We start from the raw sequence: 16,143 nt of genomic DNA on the forward strand, positions 1-16,143 counted from the left end.
AACAAATATGAGAAATAACAATAGCATGCCATGTAACATTAGCAAGACATACACTAAGAGCCCATTAGGCTACTATGTAGGCCATCACTTCCTGAAGCAGGTCCTTCTGCCATCTACTGATGAATTCTCTTTGTGGGAAAGATGCCATACAGATATGGAGCCAAGCATCAAGAGTCTCAGGACACAGCAAGGAAAAGAGGCATGTTCATCAATGCCCCTGATCTCTTCCACTCGACACTGTCTATGGCTTTGCAAAATGCTTTCCTGTGGCTAAATACACAGGTGAAGAATTGTACTTTTACATTTTTAAAGGTGTATTTGTATGTGAACATTTTGCCTGAATCTATTTCTATGTACCATGTGTGTGTCTGGTGCCCATGGAGGTCAGAAGAAGGCAAGGGAGAATCCCCTGAGATTAGAGTTATAGATGGTTGTGAGCCACCATGCAGGTACTAGAACTTGAACCTGGATACTCTTCAAAAGCAAGCAACAAGTGCTATTAAACACCGAGTCATCTCTCTAGCCACAAAAGATTAGAATAAGGTGTTAAGTAGAAAGAAAAGTCACATTAGGTAAGTGTTCAAATACTAGAGTACTATGAAATATTTTATATTTATAAACAAAATTACCAAAAAAAAAAAAGTTGGCATGATGACTTAGCAGTTAAGAGCAAGTAATGTTCTTTCAGAGGACCTGAGTTCAGTTCCTAGCACCTATGTTTGGTGGCACACAACAGCCTGTTACTCTAGCCCCAGGGGATCAAATGCCTCTTAGCTCTGTGGACACTTGCACTCATGTGCACATACACATGCACTCACACATACATGCACACATACAATTAAAAATCAATCTTTACAATGTAGTCTTCTAAAAGTTACTCTGAAGAAATCGTCACTCTATACACATTGAACAAAATATACCTATTTTGTGAGGGCACAGTTCTGGGCACTTTTTTTGGTGTGCTGGGAAAACAATGGTGAGCAAAAAGAAAGCAAATAGAATAGGAATCATGTTTTGTTTTGGGGTTGTCTTTTCTTTTGGTTTTCTGAGAAAGGGTTTCTCTGTGTAACAACAGCCTTGGTTGTCCTGGAACTCACTCTGTAAACCAGGCTGGCCTCAAACTCAGAGATCCCCTGCCTCTGCCTCCTGAGTGCTGGGATTAAAGGCATGCGCCACCACGCCCAGCAGGAGCAATGTTTCATGTAGAAAAATGTTCATACCTTTTCAAACAATTATTTGGTTAAGGTGATTTATATTAAATATGAGATTGGGTAATACATGTGTCAGGTCCCAACCCCCAATAATGGCAGTCTGGGCTCAGCATCTTCAGAAACCTTGTAAAGTGAGTTTCTGCTTGCCAGGAAAAACCACTGCTTTCTTATCTGTTCCTACAGCTCCCCAACCTCTGAAAAGGACATCTAGTTCTCCATGAAGTCAAACAAGCCTCCAACAGACCAGAGCCACAAGCTGGTTCGCGGGCTGTCTCAGCTAACCTGCCGTTCTCCCAAACAACATAACCCCTTAGAACTGGCAGGCCTCTCCCACCAGTTTGCTATCTCCTCTGCTCTCACAGCCCTGGCAATTGCCAGTCTGCTCATCTCTGTCCAGGGGAGGTAGCCATGGCACATTTCCCCCAGATGCCTTTGGCTAGTCACTCTTCCCTATAACCAAACCTTCCCCACTAACCATGGAGCAGCCAACGTGGTGGTTTCTTTACTGAGCCCCTAGCTTAAAACAAGTATATGAAGTTTATTGTGATGACCCTGCATGTGTGTGTATGAAAGAAAACTGCAAAGAAGCTGTGTCTGCAGAGACTCATTGCTAGAGAACTGTGGAGAGGTTGGGATGGTGCAGGTACAGAGGCTACTTACCTTATCTTTGGCTAGTTCTAGCCCTAAGGAAAAATAGCCATTCCTTGCCCACCTCTATGTTAGAATACCTTGTGACTCATAGAAGCCTTTGGAATCTATCAACTTAGCAGAGCACTAGCTTCCAGCTACCCAAAAGCCTGTCAGCTAGCATCTTGGGCCTATAGGAAAACTTCCCTCATCTCAGCGTACCTGTCTCTTTGATGTATCCTCCAATGTATTTTAAACTTGCCTTGATTCACGACTTTCTTAATTCTCTAAAACTATAAAACTCCATGAAACTGCTTCCAGGTGGGAACATGGAATTTGGAGTAACCTAAATCTGGGTTCGTTCCTGGGCCATTGTCATTCAAATGGCTCCAAAATAAACTATCTCTTATTTCCTTTAAGATGGAAAGCTGTGGTTTTTTTGAGTTGACATAGATGTATGTAAAAAGATGTTAAACACACCAAGGCAGATATGGATCACAGTATGTTTAAAATGTACCTTTATGGAAGATAAAACCCACAAGGTAATTATCATAAAATATAAGTAATGATGACCACAGGGTGATAAGATTGTGGTAAGAACTGTTTTCATTACACTTTACAGAAATTTTTAGACCAAAAATTGAATTTAGTCTTTATTGCAAAAACGTACCCAAAAAAGTCCATAAGCCCCAGGGTCAGTAAGAGAAACTGACCAGACCTTTCAGAGGAGAAGAAACACTAAGAAGCCTGCCTGGGTGCCTAGAATGCCACCACAGGAGAAATTGCAACTTAAAAACCAAAGCATTCCAAATTCACAGACCCTGAACTGTTGGGAGGGAACCTCCAGAACTCAGCAAATCAATCCCATAATCCCAGCAGACAAAAATTCCAAATCCATTTTTTTTCAAGCACGAAAGGTGGGGGAAACTATGAGCAGGCTCACATCTTAGAGTAATACTGGCACCTACTGGTCAAAACACCCAATTCGCACGCCTAAGAAATGCTTTCCTTAACCTGGCTGCCAGCTGGAATCACTGAAAATGACATGGCAAGAAAACGGCAGGATGACCGAAACCTTTCCAAAAAGGCCCTTATTTTGCCAGGTGGACCCAGAAAATGACCTCCAGCACAAAAGCCTTCTCTGCTGCGGCCCTCAGAACCAAAGAAACAGAAGTTCTTGATTCCCCTCCCCAGAAGAACTCAGCTGTCCCTACCCAAGAATGAGCAGGATCTGAGCCTGTGCAGAAACAGCCAGTGAGGTCTCCAGCAGGCTCTGAGTCTCTGCGGAGATAGCCAGTGAGGTCTCCACAACTCTCCCTCCTGGGGCCCACCAAGACATACCTTCCCAACGTCATAGCTGCCTCTAGGCTAATGGATGGGACTGCTCATCTCCAGAACAGCTGCCCTACCCACCAACAAATACCTGTCCTTCGGATACTACACCCACTCCAGCCAGCCTTGGAACTCATTCCTCTGGAGGAGCACTCACCGACTTTCTCTTAATCCTCACACTAACTATCCACCACAGAGCCAAGGACACAGAACAGGCGGCCACTGGACTCTCCTCCTCAAAAGCCTTCTGGCTTCTCCTTACTATGCCCATCCTTTATCATGTCCTAGGTGGCAAGAAAGCTTTTGCCTTTCTGTCACAGACAATAATGGACAGGTGCTCTGGATGTACCTGAGCTCCTGGACAGAGATAAGAAAACCATACTCTTTCTGAATTATTTGCCTCTATTCCCTGCATAACAGGAAAAAAAAATCACATACTGTACCAAAACAAGCTTCCATTTTAAGCACTATCATAGGCAGACATTATCATAGGCAGACATGGTTTTCTGAAAGGCAGGTCTTAGACCCCAGAGAATTTCCTTCCCATCTCATCTGTCTGTCTGTCTGTCTGTCTGTCTGTCTCTAAGCCAGTTTAGCCTCGGTTTTAAAAAAGAGAAAAACTGGAGTGAGCAGCCTGCAGGGGGAGACCTGGTACTTCAGACCAGGAACTGAAGATCCATTTGTCTCCAAGGAAGCTGACATTGATAACCCAGTGTCTCATTGGCTGCAGAGGGCCCTTTCATTCTTTCTTCCTGCCTGGCATGGTCTATCAGCGACACGGAAAACCTATAGAAACTTGAGTTTTTATTTCAAATTCGTCAGATTTTCATGACAAAACTTTACCAAATAGCACATCCTACCTTCCCTATACTTAACTAGCACTGGCATAGGAAGTCGTGTTGTTTTGTTACAGACCCATTTTGAAAGCAGAAAGGCTGCTAGCTGGGGTGAAGACAGAGACCAGCAGGAAGAGAAAGGCAATGGTGAAGGGGAGTGGGCCAAGGATCAACACAAAGTAGTATAAAATGCCATAATAAAACCTGTTACTCATTTTAAAAACTAACAACCCTTGGTTTCCATTTTGAAGATACAAAGGAACTCTGTATTCCCCATGAAATCATGATTCTAGAAATGATGGTCTTAGATATTATAAAATCACATGGCTAAGACTGAGTACTTACTTGGAGGAATCAAAGCCTTCAAACTGCAGGATACAGGAACACCAGACCACATAGCTGAACTTTCCTTTTCACAGTGGTGCTCCAGACCTTGTGTTCTCTGCGCTTGTCTGAAATCTTAGTTTTGAGGGGTTGTTCAACCTGTCCAAGCCAAGGTACCACAATATGAATGAGAAAAATAATCATTGATTTATACTTAGTTTATTCAGCTGAAGCACACCAATGATGATGGGGAGACCGCTAACTCCACAGCTAAAGCAGGACTGAAATTCCTCTAGAGCACTGGTTCCCAACCTTCCTAACCATAAACTTATTTTCATTGCTACTTCATAACTGCAATTTTGCTACTGCTATGAATCCTAATGTAAGTATCTGTCTGATATGCAGGATATCAGATAGGCAACCCCTGTGAAAGGGTCACTCAAACCCAGGGGTTGAGAACCACTGCTCTGGAGCAAGGAGAAGTCCACGTGAGTGCGGTCAGCCCCAGAGAAACTGGACTTTACTCAAGAATCTTATGCTCAAACAAAGTAAAGGCTGAAAGGCCTGATGCCAGCCAGAGGAGGAACTTGTCTTCCAGGGATGGATTTCACATGGTTCTGACAACAGACTGCCCTGGAAGAGAGATGGAATCTAAGCTAATGATATGCCAAAGATGAGTGAGACCACCTCTTAACCAGGACTGCAGTTAACACATACCTCTTGCCCTCTTTATAAACCTACATCTCATGCCAGCACCCAGAAGATGGACTTGGGAGGAAGAGCGTCAACAAAGCTGTCCCTCTTCCCAGTGTGCCCACATAGACTAAATATCTTTGCTCTGCTTTTCACTATTTACTTGTCTCTTTCATTAGCCTACTAAGGATAGGTGACAAAGCATAGCTTGTTATGGCTGTCAGGGTCCAGGCTGTGACCCTAACACCAGTAACACTAAGTTCCAAATACCAACAGGTAAGTTAGACAGCTATGGTTTCCAGAATGATCCTAGAGAAAGAACCCTCTTCTTTACTGCTATGTATTTACTTATGCTGTAGGGTTTGTTTTTCTGAGATGAACCCAGGCTTTGCATGTTCAGTGTACTCATTTTAAAATACCTGGATATGTAATCTTCGTAAAGAAGTAAATGAGTCTCTATTTAAAATGTCATGATTATTGACATACAAAAATCTAAGAAAAGGGCTGGAGAGATAGCTCAGTAGTTAAGAGCACTGGCTGCTCTTGAAGAGGACCTGGGTTCAATTCCTAGCACCACACAGCAGCTCACAACTGTCTGTATCTCTACTTCCAGAGGATCCGATACCCTCAGACAGACAGACAGACAGACATGCAAGGAAAACACCCATGCACATAAAATAAAACCAAATAATTTTTTAAAATCTAAGAAAAAATACTAGAACTTAAGCGGATTTAACAAGTTACATAGTACTTGTTATACTCAACAGCTTTTATATATTAGTAACAAACAAGGAAATTAAAACTTTAAACTCAGTTTCTAGCACTGTGATGGTTAGTTTTAACTGTCAACTTACCACAGTCTACAGTCAATCACCTGGGAAGAGACTCTCAATGAGGGATTATCTAGATCAGGTTGGGTGAGCACACCTATAGGAAATTGTCTTGACTGTTAATTGACATAGGAAGACCCAGCCCGCTGTGAGCAGCACCATTCCCTAGCCAGAGCAAGCAAGTAAGGATCCATGTTTGTTCTCCCTGTATTTGACTGTGGATGCTTTAACTTCCTCCCTGGACTTCCCTACAATAATGAACTGTAACCTAAAATTGTTAACCAAGTAAGTCCCTTCTTCCCTAAGTTGCTTTTAGTCAGGGTTCTCTTTTGAAGAAGCAATGAAGTCGCATTGTCAAAGGACAGAGAAAGCAGGTGGAGCCCTGAAGCCCTGGGGAATGGGAGAACAACACAGATTAATGAAGTCACTACTCTCATCTGCATATCCTCTCAGCTCTCCCTTAATAGCAAAAGCATCCCCCAATCATCCCCCACAGGCCTCTCCAACAGCTACTGCGGCCCTTCCATCTATTCTGAGGAAGAGGCCTATTCCACAGTGGCCACCTCTGCTGGTAGGGAGCAAAAAACAATGTGCATGCTTGGGCGAGTTACTGAACCAGAATTGGACAGGTCTGACACTTTGGAGAAGGGAAAGACAAAAGGAGATTATTTAAGAACATCTAATTGGGACATCCTCTCAAAATTCAACAAGTACTTATGGGTGGGCATTCCTATATAATTACTGTGGGTTTTCTTTTTAGGGGGGAGATTAGGCAGGGTAAGTTGAAACTCAAAAGAAGAAAAAAGACAAAAAAAGTGACAAGAGAGGTAAATCAGAGGGGATGTTTTCAGCTTTCTACCAAAGACTAAATCCCTGAAAACAAGGCATGAATGAATGCTAAGTGATCAGTGGCGCTCTGCTTATAAAGTCTGAACACTGAATTTATCCCAGCATAGGGGCAAAAATCAATAAATTTGGTTACAGAAAAAAAATTATACAGCTGAAAATGACAAACATAACTGCAAAGTTTAAAAAAGTCAAGGATTTACAGTTCAGTGTTTGCTTCAGCAGCACCTATCTTAAAACTGGAATAATCCAGAAACGCATGGATGGTCCCTATGCATAAGAAAACATCCAAATTTGTGAAACATCATATATATATATATATATATATATATATATATATATATATATATATTTGGTTTTTCGAGACAGGGTTTCTCTGTGTAGCTTTGCGCCTTTCCTGGAGCTCACTTGGTAGCCCAGGCTGGCCTCGAACTCACAGAGATGTGCCTGGCTCTGCCTCCCGAGTGCTGGGATTAAAGGCGTGCGCCACCAACGCCTGGCATCATCCTATATTTTTTTTAAATCAACCTTACCACGTGGGGGAAAAGCTTGTTTAAATTAACATAGTTCACATTAAAAAAAAAAGAGAGAATTGCAATGCAGATGACAAATGGTAGCTAATTTCTATACCTACAACTATTAAAATCAATAAAATAACTACTTTAAAAATTAGGGTTTGGGCTATAGCTTAGTGGTAGAGCATTTGCCTAGCATGTATGAGGTCCTAGGTTCAATGCACAGTACCACAACAATAACAATTATTATTAATATATATTTATATTTAATAATTAAATGCTACTAAACTAAATTTTATTAGCCACATATAAGCATAAATATCCAATATTTTAAAGTCAAAACAATTTAATAAATATCTAATAAATTAATATTTAACATAGTTATACAAGATAATAGCTACTATTTAAATGTTAGTTTATAATATTTATAATAATTTAATATATATAAATCATAGTAAAGGCATGGTAAACAAGAATCCTCATAGAATGAGTATTGAAACTTTCTTCAAAGAGTGAATGAACTAATAAATCTATTTCCAAAAATGCAAACTGTGGATAATTGGGAGATGTTGAAATAGTATGTCAGTACAAAAATATTCTTTTCACTTTCTGGAGGAATTATCTTTAAGAAATATACTGATATGCTTTCCCCTGACACTACACCCCTAATCATCGCACTTGAGAATGTGGAGACAGGAGGATCAGGAACTAAGGTCATCCTCAGCTAGACTAGCCATTTCAATGCTACTCTGGGCTAAAGAACCTGCTAAAAAAAATAATAAATAAAAAAAATAAAAAAATAAAAATAAAAACCCTGCTCAAAGGAAAAAGTCAAAATCAAAACAGTATCCATGACTACTAGAGCACAGGCTAAAACCCTGCTGGCCTATGCAGGCCAACCCCCCGAAGCAGGCTCCGCCACCACTCTTAGTTTATGGCAACTGTGGTACACAGATATAGACATGGTAACCAAGGGTATCCAGATGAGTAACGAGTACCAATATTTGCCAACATACCTGGTCCATCACTGTCTAATCACTTGCCTGCTTTGTAAAATGCTTTGCTGCATTAAATACAAGGATGATAACTGACATGCTAGGCAAGCGGCCTACTATGGAGCAGTATCTCCAGCTCTCCTGATTTTTTTTTTAATTTCAGGACAGGGTCTCACTAAATAGTCCTAGCTGACCTTCAACTCATTCTGTAGCACAGGCAGACTTTGAAATGCAACCCTTCCTACTTCAGGCTTCCCAGTAGCTATATTACAGGCCTGTACCACCAGGCCTGAACCACCAGGCCTGCTCCTACTCAGTCATGTTGTATGTATAGAAAATGGAACCCTGGCCGGGCGGTGGTGGCGCACGCCTTTAATCCCAGCATCTGGAGGCAGAGCCAGGCGGATCTCTGTGAGTTCGAGGCCAGCCTGGGCTACATACAGAGTGAGTTCCAGGAAAGGCGCAAAGCTACACAGAGAAACCCTGTCTCAACAAAACAAAAAGAAAAAAAGAAAAAGAAAATGGTACCCTGAAGAACTCAGGCACTTACTTGGTCATCTGTTCAAGAGATACCAATGTTGAGAATACACAGCTAGCCACTGTTCTGATGATGGTGAGCTGAACTATAATGGTGAGCAAGCAGAAAGCAAAGCAACTATAGTACAACCCTTAGGTACACTACTTTATGATGCATGCCACTGACATAAGTGGGAAATTGGTTATTAGATGATTTTGTCACATTTGGAAAAAATGTTCAAGTCTTAAAATGATTCATTTTTATCACTTTTTAATTATACGTGTCTGTCTGTGAATGTGGGTCCAGATGCTCAGTGAGACCAGAGGTGTCTGATCCCCTAGAGCCAAGGTAGGTGCTGGAAAGGGTCTTCTGTAAGAGCAGTACTAGCTTTTAACTGCTGAGCTGTCTCTCTAGTCCCTCGTGTCTTTTTCAAATCATTAAATAACACATAGTAATTATACATGTCAGAGGGGTTCAATGTGATTTTTTTAAAAGTTGTTAAAAGCAATAACGCGAATACTCATCTCTGCGTGTTTAAAATATATACCCATATGGATTAAAAGAGAAAAAAAAACCTGAACCAGCTATCATAAACTATAAATAGTGAGTACTGGGTGATAGTGGGTAAGAACTGTTATCATTAATACTCAATACAAATGGTTAAATGAAAGAACAAGGATGCTTACAAAGATCCTTAAATAATGACAAGTTAAAGAGAACGACTTTTGGAAAAGCCAAAATACAAGTAGCTTGGGTGTCTAGGCTGCCAACAGGAAAAGAAAAAAAAAGGCGCCAATTTGAACAGCAAAGATTCCTCCACTGACAAGCAAAAAAAAAAAAAAAAAAAAAAAAAAAAAAAAGGACCTGGCAGAGGAAGCATGATTTAGAAAACCTTTTTTTTTTTTAAGCACAAAGGGCGGGGTGGAGCAGGAAGGGTTACAATAGCGCGTTTACACTGCCATCTAGCGGCCTCGGAAAGTGCGACTCACCCACACAGGACTGAAAATTTTCCGCTGTTTTCCAGTCAACAGCTGTAGAAATGAAGGCTGGGGAAGGTAAGCGGAATGGGGAAGACCACCGAAGTCTCTCCTACTTACCTAAGAGAGAGCGGCGAACCGTCTCCGCGACGAAAGCCTGTACGCCCATCCTCGCCCTAGCGAAACATCAGCAGAAGTCCCTCCCTCACCGGAAGGAAGCTGCCAGGCGTGGTCTAGGATTGGCTGATTCAGAGCTTGCGCAGTGATGGCAATGAGGTCGTTGCCAGTCTCCCTAAGAGTTGCCCGGATGTTTCTTTGAATCTTTTACTTTAGGATAAAGCACAGCGCTGGAGACAGCCAGGGTCGCCCCATGTTCAAGCCGAGATCCTGGTCTCTAGGACATGCTTCTCCCACTCAGCCTTGCCTTGAATAACTGTCTTCCTCGCAGCCCTCACCACTCTGCTCATAATCTTTTGGGATGATTTTACCTGTACCCTAAAAACACTGGAAAAAAAAATCACATCCTTTACCAAAAGAAAGTATATTTTGAACAGTATTGTACACAAATGATCTGAATTTTTTTTCTTTTTCTTTCGTTTTTATTTGTTTTTGTGTGTGTGTTTGAGCCAGGGTCTCCTGTAATCCCACCTGGTCCCGAACTTGCTATTTCACCAAGGCCAGATTTGAACTCGTGATCCTCATCCCTCCACCTCCAGAATGCTGGGATTACAGACCAAGTTTGGCAATGGGAATGAATTCTTACTGACAGTTGCTTTAGCATCGGGACTTTTGTTTGGATGTGCAGTTTATTAGTTTTTACTTCTCATAGGGTTTTATAATGGAGAGGCCAACCTTGAGGTCAGGACTTAGAAGAACTTTTCTTCCAGTCATAACTATTCCTGCCTTTGTTATTTTCCTGGAGTAAGTCCCTTTGTTCTCTGGACAGGCTGTTTCCTTAACAGTAATGACTAGAAGCCAGATGGAGTAGCATCCAGGCAGCCGAGATCTGTGTCGGGCCCAGTAACTCTTCCTTGCACTACACTTTTTTTCTCTGAAGTTTCTTTTATTTAAACAAAGAGTATTGTGGTGAAAATTCATGAAAAGAAGCTGTGTCTGCTTGTGTTTATCTCTGCAGAGACTGGTGGAGCAATTGGAATTTGAGTATTATGGAGAGATTAGAATTTTGCCGGTTCAGAGGCTAATTGCTTTATCATGGGGTAGTTTTAGGCTTCCTTGCCCCACTCTGTATCTGAAATAACATCTTGTGATAATAAATAAAAACCTCTTGAAAGCTATTAACTTGGCACTAACATTCTGTAATAATAAATAAAAATCTCTTAGAAACTATTAATTTAGAACTAGTATCTAACGATAATAAATAAAAACCTCTGAGAAGCTATTAACTTAGCAGAGCACTGCCTTCTGCCAATCCCAGAGCTAAGAATGTCATGAAATAGTATCTTAGGCCTATAGAACAGGTCTATCTTGTTGCACACACCTCTCCGGTATACCTATCAACACATTTTAAACTTGCCTTGATTTATGACTTTCTTTGTTTTGTAAAACTATTAAAAAAAAAAAAACTCTGTGAAACTGCTTCCACTTTGGAAAATTGAATTGGGGTAACCTAAATCTGTGCTCCTGGGCCAAGGTCACTCAGAATGGCTCCAGAAGAAACTAGCTCCTGTTTCCTTTAGGATGAGAGCTGTGGATTTTATGTCAACTGTACGAAATCCACTGGTCTACGTGCTCTCTTGACTTTCCTCTACTTGGTGTCCCAGACAGGAAAGTAGAATGGGAGGAAAAGGAAGTTAGAAAATGAGTAAACTTGGTCTTCCTTAGGTGTATCATACACCCAAAAGTAACATATGTAAACATAGTTAGGTCTGCAACGTTGTAAGCTACTAAAGCAAACCTTAAGACATTATTTGTCAACAAATTTTCTTTTTAAAACTAATTTATTAGTTGAGTATGATGGCACATGCTTTTAACCATAGTACCCAGGAAGCAGGGGCAGGTGGATTTCTGTGAATTTGAGGGCAGTTTGGTCTACACAGCAAGTTTCAAGCCAGCCAGAACTACATAGTGAGACCTTGTCTCAAAACTAAAAATAAATAAATAAGTGAATAAAATATAAAGCTAATTTATTGCTACCACCTTATTACATAGTGTAACCCATATAGGAGCATATGGACTCCATAAAGACTCACTGAAAACTGACCTCTGGAAATCTTTGAGTCCTTGTATTCACCTTCAAGTGAATGGATTTTGAAGACCTAACTTTACCAAATAGCATCTTGGGCTTTTGTCTATATGTAATTCCTACTGGCATCTTAGATTATATTGCTTTGTTACAGCATTAGAAGCTGGAGGGAACTCCTAACTCACGCTAAAATCTGGATTCCAGAGTTTGTGTTCTTTTCTATTAAAAAAAATTACATGGCGGGATCTTTGATTGATGTGTAAAATGAACAAATTTTCTTAATAAAAGAATCACGTGGCTAAGACTGAGCATGTGCGTCTAAGCATCAGAACTAACCAGCTTCTGAAGTGAAAGAAACACAGGAACACATGGGCAGGAGGAGAATTCACCTTTCCACCTCTCAGTGGTTTCCAAAAGGGGGATCAGTCTGCTGAGTCCTTTTGTGAAATCTTAGAGTTGACAGGTGGTTCAGACCTATCCCAGACAAGGCACCACAGTGCCAAAGGCAAAACAAGACTTGCACTTTTGAGATGGCCTTTCATGCTCTCACTCCCACTGAACCCTCAGGGATGGTGAGGTCAGATAACTGTACAACTGAAGCAGCATTGGAGTTCCCATGCACTGGTTAGTCCGAGCTTCCAAAATCTATGATGGGAAACATTGGGAGTTTATGGTGGTTAGAATTGTCCTTTGAGAGATGTTTTTCTTTACTGATGTTTGTTCATTTATTTACTTATTTTTGATGGTGCCAATGGCCAAACCCATAGCCTCACATGTAATTGCAATTGCACTCCCACAGAATACATTTTTTAAAACTAATAATATATGAACCTTATGGATTCATTGTACACAGAGAGAATATAAAAGTGGGTATTAAAGGTATTAAATGATAGTAAACCTAAAAAACAATTTAAATGATGTTATATCAAAAAACCCAACAATTCCTTCTCAGTTTAGCAACATTTACAAATTCATAGATGGGTACATGTTACAATGATACGGACAATGGAAAATGTTATCAAAGAACTTGGAATTTTGTGTCTACAGTTCTTTTAGACAAATAATAATAAAAATGTTCTAGGGGGTTGTAGAGAGGGCTCAGTGGTTAAGAGCATGGGCTGCTCTTCCAGAGGACCCAGGGTTCAATTCCCAGCACCCACATGACAACTCACAGCTGTCTGTAACTCCAGTTCCAGGAGATTTGGAACCCTCACATAGACATACATGCAGGAAAAAATAAAAATAAATATAACCGTTTTTAAAAAATTGCCTTGGCTGAAAAGTCAGGCAGGCACATGCAAACTACACGCGTTAGACGAGTCTGTCGCTGTGAGAAATCTGATGCTTGTCCACTGTGGCCTGTCTTCTCAGCTCACTTCTGCAGTACAGCAGCCTTCTAGATCCTCTTGTTAGGGTCTGACCTAACACTGTTGAAGGTACTTTGCTACCATGAAACATTGAAAAGATAACATTGAAAAAAAAAAAAAAAAGCCAGGCCAGGCTTGGTGGCGCACGCCTTTAATCCCAGCACTCCAGAGGCAGAGCCAGGAGGATCTCTGTGAGTTTGAGGCCAGCCTGGTCTACAGAGTGAGGTCCAGGACAGTCACCAAAACAACACAGAGAAACCCTGTCTGGAAAAAAAAAAAAAAAAAAAAAACAACAACAACAACAAAAGCCAGGAAGAAGTAGTTGGTGTACTCTTTAATCCCAGCACTTGTGAGGCAGAGGCAGGGGGATCTCTGTGAGAGCAAGGCCAGCCTGGTTTACAAAGCAAGTTCCAGGACAACCAGGGATGTTACACAGATAAACCCTGTCAAGAAAGAAAGAAAGAAAGAAAGAAAGAAAGAAAGAAAGGAAGGAAGGAAGGAAGGAAGGAAGGAAGGAAGGAAGGAAGGAAGGAAGGAAGGAAGGAAGGAAGGAGAGAGAGAGAGAGAGAGAGAGAGAGAGAGAGAGAGAAAGAGAGAAAGAAAGAAAAGTATGTTTTAGGTTTGAAAGAAAGAAAACCAAGATGATTTACCACCCTTTAAAAGAGTTTTATTTGGAGAGTTAAAAGCATCAGGCCATGGGCAACCTTGATGAGATACTGAAGGAAAAGCCTTCAGTTCCAAAGAACAAAGGGAATGTCTTCCTCCTGTTGGTTTAGGGTTGGGGAAAGGATATCCCATGCCATGTGACTTAACATACACGCCATAAGATATGAAGACAAGCAAAGCACCTGATAAGAATTAGGGCTTTAGTTCAAGGTCACTTTGAGCCTGGGAATTATTGGGGAAATGGGCACTAGGTAAGACTCCACAGAGGCCTCGTTTTTCTGTTTAGTTTGCAACTGTCTGGAGGAAGGAAATGATTCCACCACATCCACTCTCAGAGAAAGGCTACAGGGAGTGTGGCCCAGTTTGGAGGCGAGAGCAGCTCAAGGCTCTGTAACCTAAGCTCTCCACATAAGGCAGGTCATCCAGAGTATGGGAATGGTTTGCTAAGAGCGTTATAGAGTACCAGGCATGGTGGCCCACACCTTTAATACCAGCACTCAAGAGGCAAAGGCCAGCCTGGTGTGCACAGCAGGCTCCAGGATAGCCAGGAGTACTTAGAGAGACTCTTTCTAATAAGAAGGAAAGGAAAAAAAGAGTTGTAGCATTGGTTTTTTATACTTAGACGTGATGCAGAAGATAGATGTCTATGTCCTAGTCACCGTTCTACTGCTGTGAAGAAACGCAATGGCCAAATGCAACTCTTCTAAAGAAAGCACTTCATCGGCGCCGGCTTCCAGTGTCAGAGGTTTAGTCCGTTATTATCATAGTGGGAAGCATGGCCGCACACATGGGGCTGCAGCAGGACCTGCAGCCTGATCCACAGGCAGAGAGAACTAGAGACACTGGGCCTGGCATGGGCTTTTTTTTTTTTAAATCAAAACAGTTTAATTCATTTCCTTTTTACATCACATTTATGTTCTATTTGGATATGTCATTACATCTGCTTTGTTACTTTTGAAGCAGTTTATGGTTATACATTACTATACAATAAAACAAAACTGGAATCATTCTAGGTGGTACGGAGAATCCGGCACCCCTGGATGAACTGGGGACAGACAGAGAATTTATAGACTGGTTGCAACTACAAGGAGTGGATGCCAGTACAATAGAAAAGGTAAATTTCTAAATCCAAGTATTCCTATGATACTGTTGAGAAGCTGCTTATCTCATACACTGAATCATTGTTGCAGATTGTTGAAGAGGACAATACACTTTCTGATATTCTCAACAACATTACTAAGGAAGACCTAAGGTGCCTCAGACTACGGTAAGAGCTTCCAAATGGTTTGAATAATAGGTCTTAGTGAATATTTTTAAATGAAGTACAAAAACAAAATGCTGGTAGCTTCCTCCGATCTTAATGAAATCCTCTTTTCACTCTTGTTTAAAATGCCCACACCCTACACAGAGCCACCAACACTCCTATGGCACCAGGTCCAGACAAAGACAACACACTTGAATAAGTTAGAGATTATATTGGAAAGAGTAGCTGGCAAATGTAATCCTGTAGATCAAATGCTTGCTTCTCCTGCTTGGGAGGTTGCTGTTTCTAAGTTTGCTTTTCTTCTGGAAACTCCTGCTTTGCAGCGGTGGTGTCCTCTGTAGGCTCTGGCATGCAGTCTCCCAGCACAGAAGACAAACGCAGGAGTCCTCACACTGAACCCAGCTGAACAAATAAGCAAATATCCTGCCTACTTATGGTCAAAGTGTATTGGATTTGTATAGGATTTGAAATGGGTAATGCAGAGTTTATAACTTCCCCTCATCTGTTCGTGTACACACAAATCCTGCCTTTACACAGAAGGACCCTTGTTCATTTAATCCAAGCATGTAAAAATTTAGACCATCCTTGTTTATAAACAGGATTGTATGTAACATCAACCATGATCTAATTTATTAAATTCTTAGGATTATATGTCATTTTAAAAGTTAGCATACCTTATAGCAACTGCTAGAAAGGTAAAGCATAATACTTAAATGCAAAAGGAATAAAAAGTGTGCCTTGCAATGGGATTACAAGTTCATGTTTGTTAAATGTCTAAATAGAGAAAATTAAATTGTTTTACCTTTGAAGTAGCTTTTTTTTTAAATACATGATTATGTAGAGCCTTTGCCAACAGATGTTAGCCTCTACAATACAGAGTGGCTGCCACTCTACCTGTGAATCGCATTAATCCCAGCATGCCTCACACCACAGAAAATGG

The 16,143-nt window shown here is 41.1% G+C and overlaps 1 protein-coding gene across 1 annotated transcript in view; it reads right to left on the bottom strand.

The window, feature by feature from the left end:
• LOC143266776 (protein VCF1-like) overlaps nucleotides 1-4,486 on the bottom strand; it is a 463,727-nt gene extending 459,241 nt beyond the window's left edge. Inside the window, exon 1 of the mRNA XM_076562435.1 lies at nucleotides 4,352-4,486. Coding sequence (XP_076418550.1) covers nucleotides 4,352-4,403 — 52 coding nt within the window. The 5' untranslated portion in view covers nucleotides 4,404-4,486. The remainder of the gene's footprint in view (nucleotides 1-4,351) is intronic.
• Between the last annotated feature and the right edge of the window lie 11,657 nt (nucleotides 4,487-16,143).

The sequence above is a fragment of the Peromyscus maniculatus genome, chromosome X, assembly GCF_049852395.1.
Source record: "Peromyscus maniculatus bairdii isolate BWxNUB_F1_BW_parent chromosome X, HU_Pman_BW_mat_3.1, whole genome shotgun sequence".
In the NCBI taxonomy this organism is placed as follows: domain Eukaryota; kingdom Metazoa; phylum Chordata; class Mammalia; order Rodentia; family Cricetidae; genus Peromyscus; species Peromyscus maniculatus.